This window comes from Arachis hypogaea, chromosome 14, assembly GCF_003086295.3.
Source record: "Arachis hypogaea cultivar Tifrunner chromosome 14, arahy.Tifrunner.gnm2.J5K5, whole genome shotgun sequence".
NCBI lineage: Eukaryota > Viridiplantae > Streptophyta > Magnoliopsida > Fabales > Fabaceae > Arachis > Arachis hypogaea.
Window position 1 is genome coordinate 136,179,711 of NC_092049.1, and position 12,329 is coordinate 136,192,039.

At 32.4% G+C, this 12,329-nt stretch overlaps 1 protein-coding gene and 1 pseudogene across 1 annotated transcript; one reads left to right on the forward strand and one right to left on the reverse strand.

Annotated features, from left to right (window-relative positions):
- Positions 1-3,851: 3,851 nt before the first annotated feature.
- Positions 3,852-5,638, forward strand: LOC112744426 (putative UDP-rhamnose:rhamnosyltransferase 1; annotated as a pseudogene).
- A 1,328-nt stretch (positions 5,639-6,966) lies between these two features.
- LOC112744427 (uncharacterized) lies at positions 6,967-10,053 on the reverse strand. The gene is made up of 2 exons (XM_025794046.2): positions 9,836-10,053; positions 6,967-9,538 (listed from the first exon to the last, which is right to left on the reverse strand). Exons 1-2 carry the CDS (start codon positions 9,936-9,938, stop codon positions 7,134-7,136), a joined length of 2,508 nt encoding a protein of 835 aa, XP_025649831.1. The 5' UTR covers positions 9,939-10,053; the 3' UTR covers positions 6,967-7,133.
- Positions 10,054-12,329: the final 2,276 nt, after the last annotated feature.

A 12,329-nucleotide genomic window follows, 5' to 3' on the forward strand; every position in this document is an offset into this window, starting at 1 on the left:
GGAAGCATGCACAAGTGGAAGGGACATGAAGAATGAAGTTTTGGAGAACTAAAGGCGACGTGCACGCGTGGATTGGCGCAGCAGTGACCGACGTGTACGCATGTTCGACGCATACACGTGACTCTAGAACTCAGATGACGCACACGCGTGACGCCCAGCACGTGACATCATTAATGAAATCGTGGCTGGCGATTTCTGGGAGGCTCCAGGCCCAAATCCAACTTGATTCTGCATGGAAAAGACCCAGGAATTGATGGAGAAAGGGGGGACTCATTCATTCACACAATACACATAATTTTAGCTAGTTTTTTGTTCTTGTTTTCTAGAGAGAGAAACTCTTACTTCTCTCTAGATTTAGTTTATTTTTTATCTTCCTTTGTTGAAATTCTGAATTGGGTCTTGTTAATTTTAGTTTCAATTACCTAATCTGAGTTCTCTAGTTATAATTTTGTTTAGATCTTGTGTTGAATTGGTGTTCTCTTGTTATTTCCCTTTTTCTTCTCATTTTATGAACTTTGTGGATCTTGGATTTCTATTAGTGCATTGATGTTTTCTATGATTGATAGTGTTATTTAAGTTGTTTTCTATTGATAATTGTTAGTGGGGTATTTGTGATTTCCAATTAATTTGTAATTTGAATATGTCTTTTATTAATGCATACCATGTGTTTGATGAAATGTTTCCTTTGATTATAGAGTAGTTTTCTATACTCTTGGCCTAGGCTAAGAGGATTGGGTGAACTTGAGTCATTGGGTCTAATTGATTTAGTGATTTGAGAACCCTAGTGATTAAATTGATACCCATTAACACCAATCTACTACTAAGCCAATTAGTAGTTGGATTGGGACTTATGAGTTGAGATTGATCAAGCCATTTGACGTACTTCAAGTGTTGAAGTCGACTTTGTACGTACTTTAGGCATAGAAGTATACTTAATGAGCTTGATTCCTCATAATTGTAAAGATATGGTTATTAGATAAGGATGGTGACCCCAATTCCCATGCCTCGCCAAGAGTCCCTTTTATTATTCATATTTGAAACCCAAAAATTCCAATTGCTTGATTCTTGTTATAGTTAGTTTAGATGTTTACTTAGTCTTAGAATAGAAATAGCTTTACATGTTCTCTTACTAGATTACATTTACTTACATCTTGCTTTAATTGCTTTGATTTAGTTTCTTACCCTTTAAGATTTCTTGCATGTTAACTTTAGTAGTTTAAATTCTTGTTTATGACTCCCAACCCTGAAATTCTAACCAATATTGATGCACATGTTTGTCCATTCTCTTGAGGACGACTTGAGACCAATACTCTCAGTTACTTTATATTGGGGTTGACTTTGTCACAAACCAAATCAAAATTTGACCAAGGAAACTATTTGTTGGTTTAGGACTATACTATGACATGATTTTCTATTGATGAAATTCTAGACCAACGATAATTCTCTTATCAGCAACCCACAAGGCAAAATTGCAATCCTCAATCACCAAAATTCAACAACTAGATCTCACTCCAAGCTTCCAATTAAACTTTCAACATATCCAATTGCCTCATATCTCATATATACAAACACCTAACACATTTATCACAATACATACCCAAAATTCAATATCCAAAATACTTAATCAATGAATTAGTTAGGGTTCTAAAATTCTCACCTTACACAAGCACCAAAGAAGCAAGATTGAATATTCTCCTCAAGCTAATCCAAGCCTAATCACCGTAATTAAACAATTTTCAATATAATTGCTCATAATTTTCGAAATTAAGAAGGAAGAAATTGGAACACATAAATGGATTTCTTACCTAATTATTGACTGGACTTTGCAGAACTCGACGCTGCGGTCGCGTGATCACAAACAATGCGACGATCGGAGCTCGGAATGAAAAATTATGTAAGATTGAAGTGGAACCAAGGGTCTGGAACCTCACCCTCGTTCTTCTCCCTTTCCTTCAGCCCCCCAACGCGAAAATGAAATGTTTAAGGAAAGGAAACTGAATCTCTTGCTTTTATGTGTTGGGCTTTGGGTCTAGTTCGAGTCTCGTTCAATCAATTCGATCCGTTCGACTCAATCTTGGGTTAAATTTTTTAAAATTAGTGTCAAAATTCTTATTTTAATTAACTCTATCCAATTAAACTATAAAGTTTGCATTTTTAATTTTTTTATTAAAAATTAATTTATTAATTAATTATTCACTAATTTTACGAGATTTACAGATAAGGCCGTTACACACCACGTGTACAAATGTGATACGACCACTTCATTTCTTATCTTATCTCGTTTTACAATGTAAATGAAATACGTGTGTAAACAAAATAAGATATAACATGTATTTTCGTAAAAATTCTGCAAATTATATATTGTGATAAATAAAATATTTTTTATTTATTTAAAAAATCTCTATTTTAGCCATTTGTAATTATATCATTGTATTGTAATATGCTAATTTTTACTTATCATATATGAATATGTAACCTAAATTTGTAATTTTTAGTAATTATTGAAAAATGTTTAGACAAAAATATAATATAGAATAATAAAATATGAAAATGATTAGGAGGCTTAATTCGTCTTTCTAATACTTAAATGAGTAAAAATTTAAATATATATTAAAAACACAAAATTCTTAAAAAGATAGAAAATATAAAACTTTATTTGTTTATTATAAATTAGAGAAATAATTAAAAAAAGATGAGTTAAAATTCTTAATATTTTTATGTAAATTAAATAATTTAATAAAGAATAAATTTAAAAAATATTAATAAAAACATAAATAAATAGACATTTTTTATATCTTACACAGATTCATGTACTAGTTGTATTATGAATACTATTTTAGTGCCAAGTATGCTAATGTGACGAATTCTAGCATCTATTTTTTAGGATGTTCATGAATCAAATCTGATCCTATATCTGCCATATTTATCCGAATCCAATCTAAAAATTGCGAACATGAATTCGATCTGTAAGGCTATCGAATCGGATCATATCTGATCTGCATACTAATAGAATTGGATTGCGAATTTTGTCTAGATATTTACATATCCAATCTCCATATCCGCGTATCCGCAAAAATAAAGAAATATTATGTTTTATTTCAACTAATAATTATCATATATATTATATTATTTAAAAGTAAATATATTTAAAAGAATAGAAAAAATAAATTTTATTGATATTTTTTAATAAAAATAAACTTTTAAAAATATTTTTTTTGTTTTTGCGGATATATCCAATTTTCGATCCGATCCGATGCAAATATGCAGATCGGATCTAAGCTCAAAAATTACGGATATTGGATCTGATCCAATCCGATTATTTTAGTACGGACTGGATCGAAATTTTGACAATATTCAATCTGATCCGATCCATCTTCACCGCTACTATTTTCATATGTCTGTCTTTACTATGATTTAAAGAAACTAGTAAAAATTAACGATGAGATTTAATGATTTGTCAATAATTACAAGAATTTTCATTTTGGGTAAAATATATTATGAGATTTGTTAATAAGTAATCATTAATGTCAATTAATTATGTTATATATTCAAAACTAATAATATCATTAATACCCTTTTAAAATGTTATGTAATTAATGTTAATTATGTATTAGAGAAATACTAAAAAAATATTAGAATTTATTATTTTTAATCATCAGTTAATTAGTTAATCATTAATGTTTAAAAAATATATTGTTGAATTATTAAATTAAAAAAGCTACAATAAAAAAAAATTGAGTTGATGGCTAATGAATTGTCAAAACTAAAAAATTCTGATATCCCTAATATTTTTCTCTCTCTATATATATAGTTTTTATTTTTTGTTCGGTGACTTTATATATATATAGTTTTAGTCAAAGATACGCATATTAACAAATCACTATTCCTACCATGGCCGATCAACCTAAGAAGCTTCACATTGCTGTGTTTCCATGGCTTGCTTTCGGTCACATCCTTCCATTCTATGAGCTTGCAAAAGTCATAGCTCAAAAGGGTCACAAAATTTCATTCATTTCCACACCTAGAAACATCAAACGCCTCCCTAAACTACCTTCAAATTTACAACCTTTTGTAGAATTCATAGAACTTCCATTGCCCCAAGTAGAAAATCTCCCTCAAAATGCAGAATCAACTATGGACATTCCACAACACATAGAACCATATCTCAAGAAAGCTTTTGACGGTCTTGAAGAACCGTTGACTAAGTTTCTTGAGAGATCTACACCAGATTGGCTCATATATGACTTTGCACCCTTTTGGTTACCCCCAATTTCTTCTAAGCTTGGCATCTTATGCATCAGTTTCTGTATTTTCAGTGCATCAGGTGCATCTTTCTGTTTAAATATCATTCAAAATGAGACTAGTGACACCACTAATGAACCCTACAGGGTTACATTCCAACGTCTCCTAGCTAAAGAGAAAGATTTCAGCGTTTCAGATGCATTTCGAATCCAAGAAACTAACCGTGGCTCGGCCTTTACTGCTATAAGAAGTTGCATGGAGATTGAAGGTGAGTCTATAAATTCCATTAGAAATTTGTTAAAGAAACCAGTTTTTCCAGTTGGATTGTTGCCACCCTCAGTAGATGATAATGAAAATAGTACTGAGGATGAAAATTGGAACACAATTCGTAAGTGGTTAGATGAACATGAGAAAGGGTCAGTAATATATGTAGCATTTGGAAGTGAGGTAACAATAACTGATGAAGAATTCACTGAGATAACTATGGGACTAGAATTATCTGGTTTTTCCTTTTTCTGGATTTTGAAGAGGAAAAATGGTCCTAATACCGGTAGTTCAATCGAATCGAAATATAAACGAGGAATCATATGGAACACATGGGCACCACAGTTAAAAATTTTAGCACATAAGTCTGTTGGAGGATTCTTGAGTCATTCTGGTTGGAGCTGTGTGATTGAGTCTCTTCAATTTGGATGTCCACTTATTTGTTGCCATTCCAAAATGAACAAGGGTTAGTTGCTAGAGTTATGGAAGAAAAAATGGTGGGAGTAAGAGTGCCTAGAAATGAACATGATGGGAAATTCACTAGAGATTCATTGGCTAAGGCATTGAGATCAGTGATGATGTTGGAAGATGATAAAGGAAAGATTATTTATAGGAATCATGCTGAAAAAATGAGCAAGATAATTGGGGACAAAGAGTTGCATCAAAGGTACATAGATGAGTTTGTTCATTATATGGAAATTCATAGACCAGCTTGATCATATTTATGTCTTAAGCTTTTGGTTCCTACAATAATTATGTCAAGAGAAGGTTCCTCTGCTTGCTAAGCTTTAGTATCTGAAATTAGTGGAATAAAGTGAGATAGAGATTCACATGCAAACGTCTTAATATGAAGTTAACAATTGGAAATAGTTAGTTAATTTGATATGTTTGACTAAATTACTTTTTAACAGCTTTTCATATTAACTTTACATAAAAACAATTGCATGTGAGTTTCTACTCTAAAGTTTATATTGTGAGATTGTAATATCATCCATTTATAATTTGGTTTTGATTTTGCTCTTTGATGTACTATTGAGAGATCTATATGTAAGTTCATTTAAATTTGTTGGTGATGTTTAACAATAGTATTTGTAATCTGCTCATTATATATATAAAGCAATTTGGGACACAAGTTAATGCAGGATTTGGAAAAAAGACCGCACCCAAAAGATGTAAAATAATTACATCAGTGGCTATTTCCCAGCTTGAATCTCTGATCTTGAGATCACATAACAACTTAAACGTTGCTTCAAAGTTCCCTTTTATTTATATGTGAAATAATATAGTACAATAATATATTATAAAATGAGAAAAATTGAAGTACCAGCGGTTGTTTAAATTCTATATACTTCAGGAAAATACAGTATATATTTTTATATTTGAATATAATAATAGGTCCTAACTTCTACTATTTATAACAGTTTTCTACAAATCATCCAATCCGAGGTTCAATTATTGAACATGGTTTAGCACTTAGCAGAAGACAACAAATCTAATTATGTCTCTAGCACTTTCAGCAAATAATGTTTCAGATAAATTAACTTTATAGTACCAATTGAAAGTTGAAACGTCAGCTTAACATGAGAAGAGCCACACAACACAGCATTGCTCTTCAAGCTAATAACATTGCATAAACCTTTAACACAAAATGCTTAATCATAAAGGTTACCACATGAAGACATGTTTAAAGGATAACATTATCCTTTGAAATATTGTGCCTTATATTATATATTATGATAGCATAATTATTAATTTTAGAAATCATAAGTAAATACAACATGTGCTACCCTTTAAATTCTGAATTCTTTATCATCTGAAATAATCTCCTTTATGTTTAAAATAATATTTATTTTGATTTCCCCGGAGAGATGGAATCTCTGCTTTTCCCTTCCAATCAAATACAAAATATGCTATCTTCCAAGTGTTCATTTGGAATAAGTGGCAAAGAGGGTCTTCTACTCACATCCTATGCCACACTTTCCCTTTTCCTTTCTCCTTTATTGTAAGATCCTAATTAAACATAAACCTTGCTTAAGCCACATGGTTAGTCTTAGTCTCTTGCCCATTAAGTCTTGCATTTTTAAGCAATCAAATATTTTAAAATTCTATTATGTGTATGGTGAAGGATATTATGTCAACTGGCACCTTTTTTTATTATTATTATTATTATTATTATTATTGAAAGCAATGCAAATTTAATTTAAATGGATTTTTTTTTCTATAAATCATAAATAAAATACAAGAAATTAACAGCCTCACACAAATTTATAAAGGATCAAATCCCCTAAAATGTTTAACTATGTTAGGTGACAGCACAAGACAAGATTTCAACAATCACATAAAGATTTGTTTATACACTATTTTAAGGTTTCCAGAAGCAATATGCACTACTTAATTATGTTGCAGAAACACAATGCAAATGATGAATTTTAACTTGAGAAAGAAACCATGGCACCAAAATCAAAATAAGAAAGAAATATATTAGTTGTATGTGAATAAATTAAGTGGAATACCTGCTTCCACAAAATAACAGAATTGGAACTTCGTTGATTACACAAAATCAAGAAAAGAAAAATCCAAAATGAAAAAAGCTCAATGAAACAATTGGAGTACAATAGTTTTACAAATCACCTGATATAGTTTCCCATGATCTTTTGTCCTTTTGATCTTTCAACTGACCCTGATTTCTGAAGTCTAATCTGCTCTTTGAACTTAGCTATAAATTCGCTTGCTTTCTTGTCCACTTCAGAATCCAGTCCCGAGTCGTTAATGCATTCAGACATCCTTTCATCATCTGAGCTCATCTGAATATCCTCAAGATCAAGATCAATATCCAAATCTTCATTGGACACTTTCTTGGATGGTTCCGGTTTATCTCTCTTAAGATGACTAGAAAATACAAACTCTGGCTTAGGAGGATAAGACTCTAAACTTTTCTTACTGATTTCTTTCAATGAAAGATCAACTTCATCAACTTTCACTTTATCTTTTCTCATTGGTACTGACTCAACAATACTCGGCTTCTTTTCGACCTTTTCATCGGTTTGCTTGCTAGGTGTTTCTCCCACTCTCATTGCCCATGAAGTCAATCCACCTGCTCTTCTAGTTCTAACCGATTTTCCCCTCGATGAAGATTTTGCAAGGCTTGTAGGCTCTCCCGAGTCTAACTGCAAAGCATGCATCCCTAATTTTTTGTTCTCCGGCCGATCGCCTGGATTCCCCATTAGATTCCTCAAGTCATCATTCATATCACTCTTCATGTCATCTTCTAGCAAAGAACCAATACTATACCCACGAGCATGAGCATGAGATGGTCGCAGTGAAGTTTCACCGTCACTTCTAGCTTGAGGTGATGATGAATTTGAATAAGAACCATGAGGACTTCTCTTTTCTGCTAAATCTTCCCTCTGCAAGTTCATGTTTTCCGAAGAAACAGAATCTAAGGAAGCTCTAGATGAGAAAGATCCCATAGACTGGAAAGACCTCGAACTGAGTGATTCAAATTGTGTTTCAGATGTTGGCATTAAATGAGAAACAGCTGGACGTTTTCCTTTAGCTCCCATCCTCGCAGTTCTTGAAGACGACGCCTCGGTAACCTTTCCTGATTCTACCTCTTGGAAATTTGTATTTTCTGAAGCAGACACACAAGAAGTCTTTTGCTGTTCCATATCTTCCTCTTGGAAATTCACATCTTCAGAGTCATGCACATATGGAATCTTCATTTGCGCCATTTCTTCCTCTTTGAAATTCATATTCTCTGATACATGAACAGGAGACGTTTTCTGTTGTTCCATATCTTCCCGTTGGACGTTCATGTTATCTGATGAACTCAAACCCAAGGAAGAATGCATACTTGTGTGGGAAGTGAATGGTTCCATGGACTGGAAAGGCTGTGAACCATGTGATTCATTCGGAGTTTCGTCAACTGGAATTGGCCTGAAATTCAAAGGATAAGATACGGCAGCATATTTTCCTTTAGTTTTCACCCTTCTGTTTCTCGAAGAAGATGCTTGGGAGATCTTCTTTCCCGAATTTACCTCTTTGAAATTCGAATTTTCAGAAGCAGGCACATAGTATTTCTTCCTTTGCCCTGTATCCTCTTCATGGAAATTTGCAATTTGAGAGGCTGGCACAAACGAAGTCTTCCTTTGTCTCTTATCTTCCTCTGGGAAACTCATATTTTCTACAGCAGGCGGCACATAAGAAGTCTTTGGCATTGTATCTTCCTCTTGAAAATTCATTTTCTCTGAAGCAGGCACATATAAAGAAGTCTCTCTTTTGTTCATTTCTTCCTCCTGAAAGTTCATATTGTCCGGTGGAATTGAATCAAAGGAAGAATACACACCGGGAAGGGAAGAAAATGACATTGAAGACTGTAAGGACCTCGAACCAAACGCTTCAAACTTAGTTTCATCAACTGAAAGGGGCCTAAAATGCGAAGGATGGCTTACATTGCCATGCCTCTTTTCCCTTTCCACCTTTCTAGGCCTCAAATTCCAAGGGATCGGAGAAGCAGAGGCTCCACCACTACCAGCATTGAATCTATTATCCAAATTGGAAGCTCCCAGATCCCCAAACTCCCTATCTCTACCCTTATCCGAACCCTTTGATGAAACCCTACTAGAATCACTTTCATTGGCATATCTAGTACCATTACCATCAACCTCTTTAGGAACCGATCTCAAACTTCGAACCGGTAGCCCAAGAGGCCTATAACCATCAACCTGACCGCCAAACTCACCTATGCTTTTGTATGGTTGAGCAACCATGACCACCGACCCGCTATGATAGTACTCAGAATTCCAAGATTGAACCACATTGTTCCCATCATATCCAACAGAATAACCAAAACCACCATCAGCACTAGAATCTTGCAATTGGGGCTTATTGTACTGTTCATCTAAAACACCAACAGCACCACCATTTTCAAAATACTGATTAGCATCCCAAGAATTCATGACAACTCTCTTGTCATCATCATACCCAACAACACATGGATCAGGATTTTCAGTCTCATCACCACCAGAAATTTCTGAATCAGGGAACATCTTAGGCACATAATAAGAACTAGGTACACTATCAAAACTATTACTAACAGATTGAGTTGTATCAATTTGTGACGGCTCAAATTCTAAATCTACATTGTGTCTTCTACTGAACAAACCATAAGCAACAGCAATTCCAACAAAGAGAAGGTGGAGAAGCTCCCAAAACTTTGTGAGTATGGTTTGGCTCACAAAGTCAGGGGCTTGTGAAGGGAAGAGTGGGAGAGCAACGAGAAACAGTGACAAGAAGATACATTTGAGGATGAAACCAGAGCAAGACTTACCTTTTCTGGTGATGGTGGTAGAAGGCTTTGGATGGTGGATCCTTGAGGTGAATGGGGAATGAGGCTTAGTGGTTGTGTAAGGGGTGGCGGTGGAATCCGCCATTGATGAAGGAATGGAAGCTCGGTGGTGTTTGTGTGAAAGAAATTGGGAATGAGTGAGTGAAGCAAGGAAGACTTTGAAGAAAAGAAACAAAGGGTGAAACCAGAGAGAAACACAAAGGGACAAGGTTGGAATTTTGAAAAGAAAAAGATTCAGATTATTTTTGTTTTTGTTAAATATTAAACAACATTAAACATATCTTTAAAAAAAAAAACAAAAAAAAAAAACGAAAACAATATTAACATAGTGCCGTAGATTTGGGTCTTGGGGTGCCATTATCAAGGTTGCTTTTTATTTATATTTTTATTTATTTATTGGTACAAACTACAAAGGTACTCAAAATACAAAGGAAAAGTATAGGGTACCAATATATTATGGGTCCATCTAGTGTACAGATGTACTTTGGTACAGATTTACAGATTTTTGTTTTTATTTGGTTTAAAAGTGTATCACTAAAAGTGTTGCTTAAGGAGAAAGTGTTACTCTTAATCGTTAACTTGGCTCTGATACCAATTTTGCAATCTTTTACTAGTCCTTGTAATTTCATTTTTATAGTTTGGTCTACTAGTCCTTGTAATTTCATTTTTATAGTTTTCAATCTTGTTTTAGTTTATAATATTCTTTTTTGCATGGATTATTGTATATAAAATCTTTTATCTGTTTGTCTTTTTCTTTAATATAATTTCTTAAATCCTCAAAAACTTCTTTTATTTCTACACTTTCTGTTGTTTCTAAATACCTTCTTAATTTTTCAACTTCATTTTCCATTTTTTCTTTCAACAGCTTTAATTCTTTTAAGTCATAATATGGTTTTTCAGGCATTTATAAATTTTTTAAGTTTAATTCCAACTTGTTTATATTTATTCTTATTTCTATCCTTTTTATTATAAGGTTATCAATTTCGATCTGAAGGTTATTTAATTCCCTTTTATACTCTTTTATTTTACTTTTTAATTTTTCTGCCCTTTTTCTTTTTATTTTATTTTCTGGTTTTTCAATCTTTTTATGCTTCATTATTTATTTTAAAATTTCTGCAAACTCTATCATTGATTCATCACTATTTTCTAGATATTCTATTAATTTTTCTAGCTATTCAACTTCTCTTTTTAACTTGTCATAGATTATTTTTAGAGCTTCAAATGCTCTTTGATTTATTTCAGAAAACTGTAAATAATTTAAACGATTTTCTCTTTCAAAAAGCTCTTGTTTCTTGTCTTGATAGGTCATAATTTAGTGTTTAGGGTTTCATTTAATTTTTCGACCTTTTTTGTTAATTCTTTTATTTCAGAATTTTCTTCTTTAATCTTCAACTTAGATAGACTTAAAGGGCTATTAATTTTAGATTCTCTAATTTGAAAATTCGATGAAACTAATTTTCCTGACGGTTCTTTTATTAATAGAACTGGGTTTTCAATAGCTTTATATTTTGGTATTTCTGTTTTTACAATTTTCTGAAATAATTCATCGACATAAATTCTTTCTCTGTTTTTAAATATTATACTATGATGGCTATTTGTTAAAGCATAATTTATTGCATATGTAATTGAAAATGGTTCATCATCTTGTTCCATTAGATTCTTTCTGTGAAATTTATAAGCCAGACTTATAGATCTTCCAAGATTTTCAGTTGATAAAGGTATAGCATATCCCAGATGGGCATTAAATTTAACATTTACATTTGCCAAGTTTCCATGAACAATTCAAATTATTTGATCTATTGGGTCATCAGTAATTCTTTTGTCACAAATTGCTAAGCTTATTGGTGAATTAATTCCTTTCATATATGTAGATTTGACTAAGACTTGTATAGTACTAATATGAATCCATCCAATTTTAGATCTTTTTTGTTGATCCTTAATTTTCTCAATCTGTTTACTTAATTCTTCATCATTTATCAAAGCTATTTCAAGTTCTCCATTGGCGGATTTTATCTTTATAGGGGCTTCAAGTTGAATTTTTCCATAGTATATTATATTTTTTCTATTAAAAACTTCTTTTAAAAGGTTTTGTTTATTAAAATTTTCGTTTGATTTGAGATTTAATTCTGTTTTTAAAACAGCCTGTTTTTCATTATCTAATAAAGCAGTTAATCTATAATAATCAGATTCTTCTGTTAATTCTAAACTTTCTAAATAATTCATAATTGAAAGACTAGAATGAATACATACCTTTCTGGAGAAAAACTTCCTTTATTTAATATATTTTACATAAGGTGTTTTTATCTCCAGAGGGGAGATTGTAAATACTAACTCCAGAGGGGAGTTTAGAACTATTTTTCCCTAATGGGAATTCTTCTTCAGATCATAGAATCGCCTCGGCAGCTTCCTCCTTGCTCTCCTAGCATTTGAGTACTTTTTGCCTCCTGCTTTCTATTTTCTGATGCCTTGTACAATT

What these genes read in the sequence shown, in the direction of transcription:
- LOC112744427 (XM_025794046.2), bottom strand. Translation starts at nt 9,938, where the DNA reads ATGGCGGATTCCACCGCCACCCCTTACACAACCACTAAGCCTCATTCC. An exon ending in TACCACCATCACCAGAAAAG is followed by an intron (nt 9,539 to 9,835) that starts GTAAGTCTTGCT and finishes TCCCTGATTCAG; the next exon opens with AAATTTCTGGTGGTGATGAG.